The following is a 16437-nucleotide window of genomic DNA, read 5'->3' on the forward strand; positions in this document are numbered from 1 at the left end:
CTCTACAAATATCTATTTGTAGGGGCGGCTGGTACTACAGCCGCCCCTACAAATCGATTTGTAGGGGCGGCTGGTAATACGACCCGCCCCTACAAATCGATTTGTAGGGACGGCTGGAAATACCAGCCGCCCCTACAAATTGATTTGTAGGGGCGGCCTGGGAATCGCCCCTACAAATGCATGATTTATAAAGACCCTTGCGTAGGGGCGGCTAGGCAAACCGCCCCTACAAATGGTCTACAACCGCCCCTAGAGATGCTTTTTGACGTAGTGATAATCTCCTTATTCCAGTGACCAGAAGCAGTCATGAGCTCAGAGACCAAGGATATTTCCTGTCCATCCCCGAGCGTTATTGGTCTCGCATCGAAATGTAGGTGGATCCATTGATCGCGCCAGATGTTGGTCGAGGCGCCATTGCCAATTCACTTTGATCATGCCACTACCAAGTACCTCCTTTCTGTCAAGGATGGCAGGCCATGTGTGACTGGAATGCTTTCTCCTTATGTCTCCCATGAAGTCACCATCATGGTAGTATCTGCCTTTTAAGACTCGAGCATAAAGACTCTTCGGCCGCGTCACCAAGCGCCAGCCCTGCTTCCCCAACATTGCTTTGTTAAAAAGGTGCAGATCACGGAAACCCATGCCACCAACTGATTTATGTTGTATCAGACGCTCCCAACGTAGCTCGTGTATGTGCCACTGTCAGCGAGCTTCCTCACCAGTAGTTTGCTATTGCCGATCTCATCTTCTTGCAGGTTGTCTTGGAGAGAAGAAAGCAACTCGATCATTGAATAGGTAGGTACTGCCTGATGAGCCACCGAATTGAGAAGGACTTCCCTCCCGGCACAACTCGCTTCTCTACCACTCCATGTCCCGATCAGGCTCTTGATCCTTGTGGCCATGAAATCAAAAGCACCAGATGTTGAGCGCCATACCGCCGTCGGTAGCCCAAGGTACTTATCGGACAAGGATTTAGTGTCAACATACAGCTCCAGTGGCTGTTTCGCCTGATCATCATAGTTTTTGCTGAGGAAGACTAGATTTTTTCCCGGTTCACCAACTACCCAGAATCCCGGCTATAGACATCTACGATTTGCTAAAGTCTGACTACCCCTCTCTGCAATGCTTCTGAAAACATGATGTAATTGTCCGCAAAGAACAAATGCAAAATCCAGGGAGCATGAATACCCACACGAACACCCCTGGCAAGATGCATTGGGCCGACAAATTTCAGCAAATAAGAGAGTCCCTCCGCACACAAAAGGAATAAATACGGTGATATGGGATCCCCCTGTCAAATTCCTCTAGTTGGCCTGAAGACATTTGATAGCGAGCCATTAACTTTTAATTGTAAAGGACACTGGTGTCATGCACCTCGTCACTAGTGTAATAAAAGCTTCATGAAACCACAATTTTAGCATAATACCCAAGAGATAATCCCATTCAACAAGGTCATACACCTTGTCCATGTCAAACTTCACTACACATGCACCGGATTTGCCTTTCTTTCTCTGCAGATAATGGGTACGTTGATATGCCACAAGTACATTGTCTATTATTAATCGGCCCGGAACAAAGGCACTTTGTTCCTCGCATACAGTGTCATCTAGACAGCCTCATAACCTATTGGCCAGCACTTTCGAACAAATATTATAAATCACATTGCAAAGAGCGATTGGTCTGAATTGTTTCATCTCATGTGGATTCTTCGCTTTTAGTATTAGCACTATGGTGGTGCTGTTAACCGACTCTGGCATGACACCTCCATTCAGAAAATTCAGAACCGACGCTGTAACACTTGGTCCCAAAGTCTCCCAATGGAATTGGTAGAAACCCGTTGTTAGCCCATCTAGCCCTGGGGCCATGTTGGCACCCATCATGAACACCACCGCATGTATCTCCTCAGCGGTGAAAGGTTGCAGTAGGAGATCGTTCAACCCTGTCGTGACCTTTACTGGGGCGCAGTCAAGAATTGGTCCCGTATCAAGCACCTCTTGCGTGCGTGGTGAACAAATTAGCATAGAACTCCATAGCCGTCACCTCTAACTCACGACGGAGCCTTCTTCCCTTCTCAGAGCGTTGATTCAGTTAGTTATTGCCCTCTCTTTCGAATTGGCTTGAAAGAAAGAGGTGTTACAATCACCATTCTTGAGCCATTCAACCCGAGATCGTAGACTTTGCTTCCGTTGCTTTCCTAGATATTACCATGGACCATAGATCTGGCAGATCACTGACACCTAGATACCACGGATGCGGCACAACTCCCCAACTTATCTCATACCTGACCCATGCCCTTGTGTATCCCCGTAGGACAGACAGCTCAGGGCGGAGGCACACTCCCACAGTCCTCCTTCTGGGGTCCTACCCAGAGAAGCCCTTTCGTCCCGCCCTCCTTGCGTTTTCCCTCCACCCCTTCATGGACAGAAAAAAAGGTGTCAGCTGGTGTGATATTTTTGTATTTTGGTCCTTTTTTAAAACATTTTTAAAAAAAAGACCACTGCCAAAACGTTTTCTGAAAATAGACCGTTTTTAGGCGTCTTAGGACATGACGCCGAGGTATGAGGGTCGGCGTCGACTGACACGACGCCGAGGTCTTGCCACGTCACGGACGACCCCGGTCGACGACGACACGGTGGCGCATGGGGCCCACTACGTCGGCGTCGTGTCAGCCAACGCCAGAGGCCGAACCTCGGCGTGTAGTCTCACCACGCCGAGCTACCTGTTCAATGAGATTCAAAACTCAATTCTACCCCAAAAACGCGACTGAACATAAATTTTTGTCCTTTCGTATCTCCTGATCTGTTTAGTTCTGGCACAAAATGTAGTAACAAAAGTTGTAGATCTATATGAGTACTACAACTTTTCTTTAAGGTTCAAAGTCTTATTCGGTCTGGTTGGAGAGATACAAGGCTCCAAAGTGGGGTACATGAAAACTGAAATCCTAAATTCAGTCATCCAGACTTAGCCAAATTTTGAGCTCCCCAAAACAGTCATGGATTCCAACTTTAGGGCTCGTTTTGACTTTCTTACAAGCTTATCTAGCTCTTGGCCCAAAAACAAAGTTTGTTGTACTCCACTCAAACTTCAACTTTTATTTAAGGTGCAACTCCATAAAAGCATTGTAAGCAATTGGTCAACACCGGTCAAAATAGCATCACGGTAAAGCTCAATTTAGAGTTTTTGACCGATTGAGGCATTTTCTTGACCTTTGCTCAACATGAATCCTTCGTGACTTTTATTGTAGAGTTCATCTAGAGTCATTTGGGCAAGGTTGCAAGGTTTGGTTGATGACACATGTTCTCATTCACTTAATAAGACCAACAAACATAAATATAGCATGTCTACTCTTATTAGTATAACTCGTGTTAGTAGAAGAGAAATTGTTGAGAAAGATTTTTCATTTGAATCATGCAAATAGGATTTCAACCTATACCAAAGGTTTAGTTTAATACTTTATTCTTTCTTTTTTATGATTTATAGGCTCGGCGTCAAGTCTGACGACGCCAGGAGATACGAAAGGACAAAAATAGTATTCGAGTACATTTAAAATCTTTAAGTACGACACTGTCCTCCGGCGTGCAAATCAGAGCTCCTGCCACGTGACGCCGCTGTCGTGGAGTCTCTTTGGCGACCGCCGTTACCACATCTTGGTCGGGCGTCAGCCGTCAGCACAGTAAGATGCTGGCTCGTCTGGGTTGCCCGAGCTGGCGTCCACCATGCGGCCGTGGCCCTCGTAGCCCTCCAGCAGCATAGACAGCAGCAGGCGGCAGACCACTAGCCTCATTGGAACGGCGGCAGCCAGCAGCCGATGTGGAACTCCTGTCGACGAATGGAATGGCGGCGCAATGTAGTCATGGGGGAGGGACGAGAGTGTGAGGGTGACTGAGGCGAAGGAGGCAAGCAGGGATTCGATGGTGACACGGCCGGGAGACTAGCAGATGCAGCGGCGGTGGCCTCGCGAGTAAAAAAACTGCCGCCAAAGCCGAGAATCTTAGGGAGGGGACTCCACCTGGGTTTCTGGGCTGGGCACAGGGCTAGGCATGGACATGCCGAGCCCACTCGAGACCCAGGTTAGAATTAATTACAAAATTGATTAATAAACAGAGATAGGATGCCGTGAGATGTGTGCAATTTTCTAGAGGAGTATTGGAAGGGAAACACAACCTTCCTCAACTAAATTTTCAGAAATTGCCATATGAGTCGTGCGAGAAACCATGGCACGAGTCACCACTGCGATCACGCCACATACTCTTGGTGCGATTCAATGGACATATTAGCATTTCTGCGAACACACATTCCTAACACATCCTACGTATCTTTTCTGGTCAATCAAAAGTGAATGACCTAGTGTTGATTTTTTCCCTTTCTCAAAAATGAATGACCTAGAGATCCCTAAAAACCGTATTCTACATCTATTATATATACCATCTAAAAAAACAAAAGGAGGTTTCGTCCACAGCCTTTCGTTTGTGCGCCCACCCCCCAGGCTAAATCCGGATCGGTTTAACCCACGTGTGACTTGTGAGCTGTCTCCACACGTCGATCGGATTGCATGCCCACATGCAAATAGCTGGTGCAATACGGAGCCAGATCGATCTAAAAAAAATCCGGATTGGTCAAGTGCAACGACGCCAGCTCGGTCTCGAAAAAATCCAGATCGGCTATAAATAAAAGTGTCGCCTCACGCCAGTTCTCAGGTAATTCTACGCCAGCTCTCAGGTAATTCTCATCTCTTTCTCTATTAAAAAAACATTGTTCGAACACCAACAAAAAAAATTCAGATTCAACATTTATATAATTTTTATATTATTATCTGTTTTCATGACTCTCTCCTTCTATTTTTATAGTCACAATTTTTTCTACTTAATGGATCCTTTGGGCAACATGAATCCTTCGTGACTTTTGTTGTAGAGTTCATCTAGAGTCATTTGGGCAAGGTTGCAAGGTTTGGTTGATGACACATGTTCTCATTCACTTAATAAGACCATTCCAACAAGGATATAACTTATCATTTCAGGTGACTTTTTGATTTCAAACTTCATAAAACTTTTCACAGTGAAGTTTTCATTAATTGTTTCTAACTTAGCTCAATATCCGCTAAAAGTTGTGAAAATGCACTACTGTAGAAAAAAAAGAGAGACAAGGAGAAAATGATGGAGCATTAGACAAGGAGCGAGCTAAAAGATCCAAAGACTTCATATGCTTCTTTTGTGCATGGACTATGTATGCATTGGACCTTATGTAATGCACTATGTATGGACCTTGTACTATGTTTGGACTATGTTGGATGATTGATGAAGCATATGTATGGACTACGTATGGATGTTGAATGTGTTGGACCTTATGTATGTATGGATGTTGAATGAATGTGTATGTCGGTGTGGTCATTTGTTATGTGAAATTCTGTATGCTCATGTATTCTGTGTATTATACGCTCAGTTCATTGTTTTGGTGAATCCAGGCTATCGGCGTCAATTGAACACACGCCGAGTGTGGGCACCTCGGCGTTTAGTCAATTAACGCCGACCCATGGTACATACTGGAATCCTTTGCCGCGAAGCGACGAGGTGCCCAAGCTCGGCGTTCCGTAAATTGACGCCGAGTCGTTAATCTCGGTGTGGGTTGACTCAGCGCCGAGGTTCGGCCCAGACCTGGCGCGGGTTGTGGGAATCCAAACCCTAGGGTTGGCGTGGGCCGAATCAACGCCATGGGGTTGGCGTGGGCCGAATCAACGCCATGGTCTTCTATCTCGGCGTCGTCAGACTTGATGCCGAGCCTATAAATCATAAAAAAGAAAGAATAAAGTATTAAACTAAACCTTTGGTATAGGTTGAAATCCTATTTGCATGATTCAAATGAAAAATCTTTCTCAACAATTTCTCTTCTACTAACATGAGTTATACTAATAAGAGTAGACATGCTATATTTATGTTTGTTGGTCTTATTAAGTGAATGAGAACATGTGTCATCAACCAAACCTTGCAACCTTGCCCAAATGACTCTAGATGAACTCTATAACAAAAGTCACAAAGGATTCATATTGAGCAAAGGTCAAGAAAATGCCTCAATCGGTCAAAAACTCTAAATTGAGCTTTACCGTGATGCTATTTTGACCGGTGTTGACCAATTGCTTACAATGCTTTTATGGAGTTGCACCTTAAATAAAAGTTGAAGTTTGAGTGGAGTACAACAAACTTTGTTTTTGGGCCAAGAGCTAGATAAGCTTGTAAAAAAGTCAAAACGAGCCCTAAAGTTGGAATCCATGACTGTTTTGGGGAGCTCAAAATTTGGCTAAGTCTGGATGACTGAATTTAGGATTTCAGTTTTCATGTACCCCACTTTGGAGCCTTGTATCTCTCCAACCAGACCGAATAAGACTTTGAATCTTAAAGAAAAGTTGTAGTACTCATATAGATCTACAACTTTTGTTACTACATTTTGTGCCAGAACTAAACAGATCAGGAGATACGAAAGGACAAAAATTTATGTTCAGTCACGTTTTTGGGGTAGAATTGAGTTTTGAATCTCATTGAACAGGTAGCTCGGCGTGGTGAGACTACACGCCGAGGTTCGGCCTCTGGCGTTGGCTGACACGACGCCGACGTAGTGGGCCCCATGCGCCACCGTGTCGCCGTCGACCGGGGTCGTCCATGACGTGGCAAGACCTCAGCGTCGTGTCAGTCGACGCCGACCCTCATACCTCGGCGTCATGTCCTAAGACGCCTAAAAACGGTCTATTTTCATAAAACGTTTTGGCAGTGGTCTTTTTCTAAAAAATGTTTTAAAAAAGGACCAAAATACAAAAATAACACTCAGCTAGTCCTGGTCAGCTTCCTGCCTTCCTCCCTATAAAATGCGCACCACCAGCGGCGACGAAGCCATCCGCTGCCCCGTATCACCATGGCTCTCGCCGTCCGCACGCCCTGCTTCCAGCCTCGACCAGCCTCCATTTCTGCGCTCGCAACACCCACCTCGACCTCCCTCGCCGCCGCGAACGCGAGGCCCCACGCCTGCGTTGGCGCCGCCGTCCGCGCCTCGCCCTTCACCGAGGCCACCTCCTCCTCACGCTACCGCCACGTCGCCTGGTCCTACGCCACCGATGGCTCCTCCAACTCAGCATCCCCGTCCTCCGATGCTGCCGCAAATGCTGCCGCTGCTGCGGCAGCGGGCCGCCAGGACAACGAGATCGCGCTGCAGCTGCCGGAGCTATGGACGCTCCTGGACGCGCTGAGGGCGTCCAGGGAGAGGGGCGCCGAGGGGCGAGATAGCGGCGGCGGACCCGGGAGGGTGGCACTGGTGGGTACAGGGCCCAGGGACCCCGAGCTACTCATGTTCAAGGCGGTCCAGGCCATCAAGGCGGCGGACCTGGTGCTCTACGATAGGCTGGTGTCTAATGACGTGTTGGACTTGGTCAGGGAGGGCGCCAGGCTGCTCTATGTCGGCAAGACAGCGGCATACCACGACCGCACGCAGGTGGGAACACTATCCTTTCGTTTCGATTTGGATCAATTGAGGTTTACACGCGATTGGAAATGCTAATTGGGCGGGCATTCCGCAATAACGATTTCAAGTACTTTTTCTTAAGAACATGTCAGACAACTTCCATGAAGAAAAACAGAGCTTGCCATATGTCTGTATGGGAAAAAAAATAACAGAGAATTGAAGCGACCTCGGTTTAGGACTTTGTACTTTTCCTTCCCCTTGTTGGTAATTTGTATGTTTGATGACTGTTTGATGCAATGTAGGAGGAGACTCACGAGCTGTTGCTAAGCTTTGCGGAGGCTGGTGCCAATGTTGTGCGCTTGAAAGGTGGCGATGCTAGATTGATCTCCACCAGTTGGTCCAATGGCTAATTGGGCCCTTGATCCATGTCCTGATCGGGGTGCTTAGCCGTTATCCTGGCTGATGGCCCCCCATCGTGTAGTGCTATAAAAGGGACGGTGGGGGCCGGGGCAAAAGGGACGTGGTTCGCTGTAGCCGCCAGCGCCCCACCGATGTCCTAACCCTAGACCGATCGTAAGGGCACGCTGTGAGCGACAGAAAGCACCATCACCTTCACCGCCGTCACCAGACCGGGCGCACACTGTTGCTACTTTGTCGCCGGCGCCATGGTCGTGACTGGAGACTCGAGATGAGGTACAACATCAACAAGCTCTTTTTGCCTAAGTCAAGTTCTACCCGCTAGATCTATACCTAGATGATACTATTAGTTCTATCAATGGTATCAGAGCCAGGTTCTAAGTGTGTAGATCTAGACAGGGGTAGAAAAGTCTAAAGAAATTAGAAGGAGTTGACAGATTCCCAAACCCTAACCCTAGATTACCACCGTTGACCATCGCCTCGATGCCGCGTGGGAAGTGCACCCCGAGCCGCCGTGGGAGCAAGAAGAATCCACCTAACCCTAACCCTAAAGCAGGGGAACGGACGGAGAAGGGGAGGAAGAACCTACCTGGTCTCCTTACCGCCATCACCACCGCCGTCACGTGCGAAGAGATCCGCCATTGCGTGGGCCCCAAAGGGCACCACCGCAGTGCCGCTCGACGCCCAAAGGGCACCACCGCGGTGCCGCTCAATGACGTCGCGCGTGGCTCTGGCCACACACGTACGCCGACAAGGGGTGCCATGGCGGCGCCATCTCCTTCGTCGCGCCCATCCTAGAGTAGTCTATGTGCAGCGCGGCGAAGAGAGAGAAGTAGAGGAAAGAATGAGCTCTAGGGTTTCGGGGAGCCGTGCACACGCGATCAGGGCGTCGTCGCTAGACCGCTTGACGGCGGCGCGCTTACCTTATGGTGGGCGCGCGCACCAGCGAGGGGACCGGCGGCGGCACCGCCATCTCCGACTACCATGTTGCTGGGTGAGAAAGGAGAGATAGTCAGCCGGCGCGAAAGAATAGAATGAAATTAGGGTTTGGGGAGATTCGCCGATCGGGGGTTTTCTCTTGCCGAGATTCACGTCCTGCCGTTCGATCGAGATCAACAGCCGAGACTGCTCGGGCTGACATTTGGCCTAGGTGGGGTAGCAGATTCCTAGCCCAGGCCCAGGTTGCGGCCTAGGCACGGAGGAGCGGGCCCACTCGATGGGGAAGCAGGCCGCTGGGCCGCGTTTTCGTCGATGGGCCGCGCGTGCAAACGCGCAATAGTGATGGCCGGGTTGTATGCACAGTAAAGATTATGAAATGTTTTATTATTTTCAGAAGCAAATTTTGATGATTTTTGTCCAGTTTAAATCTCTATCAAAATTTGAAGCAACAAGACAATTTTTTTGGAGAGTAGATGAGTATAGTAAAATGCTTTTGAAAAGTAGATAAATTATATTTTTTATGTTTCCACTGCAAAGTTTAATGTTGATTATCTTCTAATTAAATTCAAACCAATGGAAGAATTTAATTTGAAGAGTTGTTACATTTAGTAAATTATTATTATGTTTATCCTTTAATTAAATTAGAATCAACGGGAAAATTTAAATTAGAGGAGTAGTCCGATTTGTTTATGTTAAATTATGGTATTATTATTTTCTGACCAACGTTGATGATAGCAATATTATAATGAGTTTAAGTTTGAAGTTTAAATCTCTGATAAATTTTATACCAACATGGTCAATTTTCAGAGAGTAGATAAAAACCAAGAAATGCTCCTGAACAAATAGAATATATTTTATTATTGTGTTTCTGCAGTAATGATGTTGATTATCTTCTAATTCAATTCGAATCAATGGGAGAATTTAATTTTGAAGAGTACTTGTATGTCTTTTAAGTTAATTTATGAGTTTTATATATTAATTCTATTTTTTGTCCAACGGTGATGTAGAATTGATGCAGAAGCACCTGTATGTTTTTATTTGACGAGATCACTCGGCTGCATGTCAATGGGCTACAATGATGGGGTATGTGAATGAAAAGGCTTGAGTTAAGCCAGTTCAGGACTGTTTACTAATTTTTTGATTAGATTAGAACTAATGGGAAGATTTAATTGAAAAATAAAGTATAAGTGAATGTTTTAGTCGTAATGAATAAGTTTTCGTTACAGCAAATTGTATATAGATGTATCCCGCATGGGAGAAGTTTGGCATAGTACTTATGCTAGTCAATCCTACATGGCGGGAGGAAGTTTTATGATGAATCATATTTTTTTGGTATCCCACGTAGCGAGAGAAGTTTGGGTAGTTCTTATGCTATCCTAATATTGACCATGGCGCAAATAGAAATGCACCGTCATGGTTAAAACTAATCAAAAGACAAGGAAAAGATGCAAGCGTGACTTGCAAAAGTACAGTTAATAAAAGACCTCTTTGAGTTCTTGAAGTGAAATAAGAAAAGTGTACTCCTAAATGGATCAAGAAATAACTTTGTTTACATAACATAATCATGTGAATAAAGTAAGTTATAAGTATCTCCTCGTTCACAGGTTTTCTGAATAGTTCTCAAAATTATGGCAGTAAAGTTCATGCCATATTTCGAGGGGGAGAATATTAAGATCAATTAAGAAAAATACTCTTTATTAAGAGTGAGATAAAGATCAATTAAGAAAGATACTCTTCATTAAGAGTGAGATAAAGATTAATTAAGATGAATATGACCGTTGGAGGAGTACAACGGTCACAACAATGATACCCCTAAGCAGAGAAATAGCTAAATTCCTGGACCTTTTAAAGGTCCAACGGAAGATGGCGTAGTTAGCCTCAAAGATGTTAAGGTGGTACTTAAAGCGTCATATGAGGTTTTAACAGATTAAACCCAAAATAAGATATTTGAAGATACACTAGAAAAGATGTGAAGATCTGGGAGAGCATGGTATATAGAGGTATGTAGAGACCTAAGACTTCAAGAGAAGAGGGACTGCGTGCCCACTCCAGTGACTCAGGAGCAACAAGTTTCTCAATACCTATTAATGTTGTATGACTAATACAACACCTGTTTTTTGCTCTTCGAAGAAGATGAATAATATAAACAAAGATCTTGTAATACAGGAGCCTATAGAATCAATTGCCTCTTGGCAATGAAGAGCAACAACAGCCCCACATGAAAGTGCCAGTAGTTGTGGTCCCAGAAGGTCTCAAAGAATTAGTAAACTAGTTTTTCTAATGACTATAAAGTCTATGTTAGTAAAGAAATTCAAATAGAGGGTGATCCCATCTCATTTGAAGAAGCCATGAGAAGTGTTTACTCGTTTGAATGGTAGGAAGCTATCGAAGTTGAAATAAACTCGATGAAAATCAACGATGTTTGGGACTTAGAAGAAATTCCTAATAGAGCCAAAACAGTAGGCTGTGAAATGGTCCACAAGACAAAATGTGAATCCAAAAGGAATATGAAAAGATATAAAGCATGACTTGTAGCAAAAGGACTTTACACAAAGAGAATGAATAGATTACGATGAGAGTTTTCTCTCCAGTCTCATGCAAAGATTTTTTTAGAATCATAATGGTGTTATTGGCACATTACGATTTAGAGTTACATCAAATGGATGTAAAGACGACATTCCTCAACGGGGATTTATATGAAAACGTTTACATGGCACAACTCAAAGGTTTGTCGTGGAAAAAAAGAATGTACAGGATGTCGTCTGTAGAAATCCATTTATGGGTTAAAACAAGTCTCTAGACAGTAGTATTTGAAGTTGATGAAACAATGAGAAAGTTTTGGATTTAAAGAAAATGAGAAGGACAATAACATTTATGCGAAGTTCAAGAATAGAAAATTCATTTTTCACATCCTGTGTATAGATGACATTCTACTCACTAGTAGTGATGTTAATCTGCCATTGGAGAAGAAGTTCTTGTCCTCAAGTTTCAATATAAATGATCTTGGTGAAGTAGAAATTCACCGAGATAGAAGAAAAGGGGTATTAGGACTATCGCAAAGTCATACTTAGAAAAAATTCTAAAGAAATAAAGTATGCATGTGAGTAAACCAACGCCTACTCCTATAATCAAGGGTAATAGATTTGGAAACTTTAAGTGTTCCTGGAACCGATATGAGATCGATCAAATGAACATGGTTCCATATGCTTCAGCTGTTGAAAGCTTAATGAATGTATAAGTAAGAACTTACACTGACGTAGTTTATGTATCCGAGATATTTTGATAGAAGTCCAGTCTAGATATAGATCACTAGAATTGAGTTGAGAATGTCTTGCAATTTTGTAGAGTATTATGGGCCTCGTGCTGAGTAAGAAAGAACAAGTACTCTCAAATAGTTGTGGGTATAAAATGTTAAGTCTTGACGAGATGTGTAGTGAAATCTACAGTAGTTGCTAACACTCGCAGTTAAAGTATTATTGTGGAAAAGCTCTAAAGAAACAGTTGTGGTGTCATCAATGACTGCATACCATAGTATAGCTTGTCACGAGGCCTCAGAACACGCAAAAGTGGTTAAGGAAATATGTACCCGGATTTAACAATAGTAGTCAACAATAATAACCATTTAAAGTAGTTAACTCCTAAGACAACAAGTCAAGTGTGCTGCCAAACACATTAACATTAAGTTATATGTTGTAAAGGAGAAAATCCAGAATCATTTTGAAAAGCATTGAGCATATAAGTACCAAGCAAGTATTTACGGATCCGCTTACCAAAGGCTAACCACCCAGTGCGTTCAGAGAACACACAGTCGATATGGGTTTACGGGAAAGCATATGATTTCTCGATACTAAGCGCCTAGTTGAGAATCTGTTTCAAAACAGAGAGGTGAATTGTAGCTGTTTAATCTAATGGCAACTACCATGATAATGAGCCAGCGCTCTATGCACTAATTTGTGATGGAATGGGAAAAAAGATAAAGTAAGTTAAGTTTAAGTCATAAGGTGAGATCAAGGGGGAGAATGTTAGATTGATCTCAACCAGTTGGCCAACGGCTAATTGGGCCCTTGATCCGCGCACTGATCGGGGGCGTCCAGCCGTTATCCTGGCTGATGGGCCCCCGTCGCGCAGCGCTATAAAAAGGACGGTGGGGGCCGGGGCACAAGGGACGAGGTTCGCTGCAGCCGCTAGCGCCCCACCGATGTCCTAACCTTAGACCGATCGTGAGGGCGCGCTGTGAGCGACGGAAAGCGCCATTGTCTTCACCACCGTCACCAGACCGGACCCGCACTGCTGCTACTTCGTCGCCGGCGCCATGGCCACGACTAAAGACTCGAGATGAGGTACAGCATCAACAAACTCTTTTTGCCTAAGTCAAGTTCTATCAGCTAGATCTATGCCTAGATACTTTTAGTTCTATCAGGCGATCCTCAGGTAATTTGCTCTTGCTTTCAAATCTACTTAGCACCTGAGGATTATTGTTTTTTTTTTACGAACTGGAGGGGAAAATATATTAAACCAAAAGAGTCAGGAAACAAAGTGATTTACAAGAGAGCAGAACAGAAGGAGCACCTGAGGATTATTGTGGCACTTCCATTTGTTAACCAAGCTCAAACGATAAAATCGGACTGAAAATTTTTGCTAGTGGTAGTGTCATCAAACATTGAGGACTAACTTTTTAAAATGACGATCCATTCTGGGTGCGGCTTAAGTCATTTTCAAGTGATGGATGCATAGAACTGATTAGTACTGTTATGACCAATACGTCATGGTTGTCACATCTGACTCATCAAAGCAGCAGATCATAAATAAAAGAACAAAAAGTAAACCCTCCGTGTTTTCCTTTGATACATGTGGTTCTTGTACTTGGAAGGAGACAATATTGCTAGGATGGAAAAAGATCAATCATTTTTAAGTTGTGTTTGCACAGCAGTGTAGAAGATCAATCATGTCCTTATTTAATCTTTTCAGTTGTCATTGCAGAAATACTTCTCAATTCTAAGTGTTATAGCCTTGCATTAACTGAGAAAAACAATGCCACTTAATTATGCCCTGTACTTCTTTGTTTTATCTGTATAGTGCCAAGTACTGATTCTAAAATTTTCTATTTTTTCATTCATTTTTCCTCAAAAGAATTCCTATTCTTATTGGTTATTTGGTTATACCGTCTCATGTAAATTCCATGTGGACGTACCATTTTAGGGATCCCAGAGCCACAGGGGTGCAGTTGTACCTTTTCTAATAAAAAATAGAGGCAAAGAAAAGTAGCGCCAACATTGCGATTTTTATCACTGTGAGCATAGACTGTTTCCCTCCACATATAACTCTCTGGAATTGCACTTCTATATGCGAGCAATAAATTTGCTTGTATTCCTTTCAGGTTTATGGAAGGGGTGGAGAAGAGATGGATTTCTTACAGCAGCAGGAAATCAAAGTTGAAGTTATCCCAGGTATGATAATCCTATTGCACTAGCTTGGATACTTTGCATTGTTGGTTGGTAGCAGTTATGAAATACTTGGATCTAAATTGCAAAATTGTGCAGGAATTACTTCTGCTTTGGGAATTGCAGCAGGACTAGGCATTCCGCTAACCCATCGAGGTGTTGCTACCAGGTATATGCTTAGCCTTTTGTAATTTTATTCTAAGTAGTAACTACTTTTGCGCGAAAGGATTTCCCCTTTATATGTAAATGTTTGTTTCTAAATGACTTTTCCACAAGCTTCACCATTTCCTATCAGTTTTTTGTTTAGGGTCTGCAATACTCCCTCAAATGCAACAATTAGCATGCCTACTGTCAGTGTTTCGGGCCAGGGGTCCTCAACCAACTAGTGAATTTATCCTGCGTGTTCCCAATTTCAGATGGTGATGCAAAGAGACATAAGGTTTATACTGGTTCAGGCAATCGATGCCCTACGTCCAGTCTGAGAGATTGATCTTGTATTCCTTGCACCGAGGTGCTTGTAGTAGGGAGTTACAAGCTGGGTGAGAGAGAGAGCTAGTCCCAGGTCTCGACGAGGTGTCGTGTGGGCCGCTTAAGACGTTGCTCTCAGGCGGCTGGGATGAGTATGTGTGTGTATTCTTCTCTGTCCGTCCCCTTAAAATGACCCAAGTCCTCTCCTTTTATAGCCTGAAGGGAGGACAAGGATGGTACATGTGCTAACTATACGGTGTCGTGTGAACAGAGGCGGCGTGTCCAGGCCCTGTAGCCTGTTCCTGTGGCGGCGCGGTCGTCGAAGCGGTCCGTCCTTGGAGCGCTAGGGCGATGTGCTGGTCACATCTGTCCCAGTGCATCATGGGAGCTCCTGGGTTGCCTCGGAGCAGGTGTGGCGGCCGGGGTGCGGATCGCCATGGATCGACTGTGGGCGAGGCCAAGGCTCGGTCGGTGCCGAGGCTGCACCGCAGTAGGGGGTCTCGGCGGACACGAACCCCGAGATAGCCGAGACCTTGGTGCACAGTGCCGAGGCCCCGAGAGGGCGGCTGATCTGGTGCGCTGGCTTGGAGGTGGTGATGACCCGGGCCAAGTTGTTCGTGCAATGTCGTTTTCGAGGTGGGGATCGTGGGGCACAATGTAGTGTGGGCGCTGATCGTGGGCACAGCATCAGAACACAGTGGCCGGTAATCCCCGCCGTGCCCTATCCCAGCTGGTATGGCGCTGATGCGACCTCAGGTCCCGTCGACCATTCCGCGGTGTCGAGCCATCGTCCGGCTGAGATCACGGGAGTGGTTAACGTATTAATGGGACATGGCATGCTATCAAGAGGGTCGGTCGAGGCGGGGGGGCAACGGGCTATGGACGAACTGGCCTCGAGTGATACGGAGAATGAGGCCTCGCGTGAGACGGAGATCTACTCCTTGCCGAGGCCTTATGCGAGAGGCCTCGCGCGAGGCGGAGATTGCACTCCCTGCCGAGGCCTTCCGTGAAAGGCCTCGCGCGAGGCAGAGATTGTGTCAGGACACCGAGACCTCCTGTAGGAGACTCGAGGTGGGGCAGAGAGCCTGGTAGGCTCGGACGGAGCCGATGAGGAGCCTACGGCTTTAGCTTCTAGCTTTGCTTTTTTATGGGATTCAAGTGACCCTTTTGGTATTCGCTCGGGGTACCTGGTTCTACGGTACCCGACAGTAGCCCCCGAGCCCCCGGAGGAGTGTGTGCACTCCCCTGGGGGTTTGCCGAGGCTTGTTTTACAGCCGCTCCCGTAGGAAATGGGGTTTTGTTCCTTGAGGTTTCGGTGGGTGCGCGCGAGCGCACCCGCCGGGTGTAGCCCCCGAGGCCCTAGAGGAGTGGAGTTACTCCTCTAGGGGCTTTTTTTGTTTTCGCGTTTTGAGTGAGGAGTTCTTATCGTATTCGCCGAGCCCCCAAATGCAAATTCAAGCTGCAGGGGTCTCGGTGAGGTTGCAGGGAAAGCCCTCTAGCCTCCGCACGGAGCGAGAGGTTCATCAGGGGTCCCCCTAGCTTTTGGTATGACCCTCATGCTTCCTTTTCGCTCAGAAGGAGGGGTGGAATGTGCCAGGCTACCCTCGATGGGCACGAGCGTGGACACTTCTGGTGAGCTGCTATCGGGTGAGTCCGAGTGAAGGCCCATACCCTGTTCGCTAGGGGATGGCTAGCGGTCCAGAGACACACTCCAAGAGTACCAGAGGGT

General features: G+C 45.7%; 1 protein-coding gene across 1 annotated transcript; it reads left to right on the forward strand.

The window, feature by feature from the left end:
- Positions 1–6900: 6900 nt before the first annotated feature.
- On the forward strand, positions 6901–14663 carry LOC136531239 (S-adenosyl-L-methionine-dependent uroporphyrinogen III methyltransferase, chloroplastic-like). The gene is made up of 6 exons (XM_066523917.1): positions 6901–7473; positions 7746–7817; positions 12981–12986; positions 14177–14246; positions 14340–14409; positions 14657–14663. Exons 1-6 carry the CDS (start codon positions 6901–6903, stop codon positions 14661–14663), a joined length of 798 nt encoding a protein of 265 aa, XP_066380014.1.
- The last annotated feature ends 1774 nt before the right edge of the window (positions 14664–16437 follow it).

The sequence above is a fragment of the Miscanthus floridulus genome, unplaced genomic scaffold, assembly GCF_019320115.1.
Source record: "Miscanthus floridulus cultivar M001 unplaced genomic scaffold, ASM1932011v1 fs_308_1_2, whole genome shotgun sequence".
Lineage (NCBI taxonomy): Eukaryota > Viridiplantae > Streptophyta > Magnoliopsida > Poales > Poaceae > Miscanthus > Miscanthus floridulus.

Coding starts and splice junctions, on each gene's coding strand:
- LOC136531239 (XM_066523917.1), top strand. CDS start 6,901: ATGGCTCTCGCCGTCCGCACGCCCTGCTTCCAGCCTCGACCAGCCTCC. Junction 7,474..7,745: donor CATACCACGACCGCACGCAG/GTGGGAACACTA, acceptor GATGCAATGTAG/GAGGAGACTCACGAGCTGTT. Junction 14,247..14,339: donor CAAAGTTGAAGTTATCCCAG/GTATGATAATCC, acceptor AAAATTGTGCAG/GAATTACTTCTGCTTTGGGA.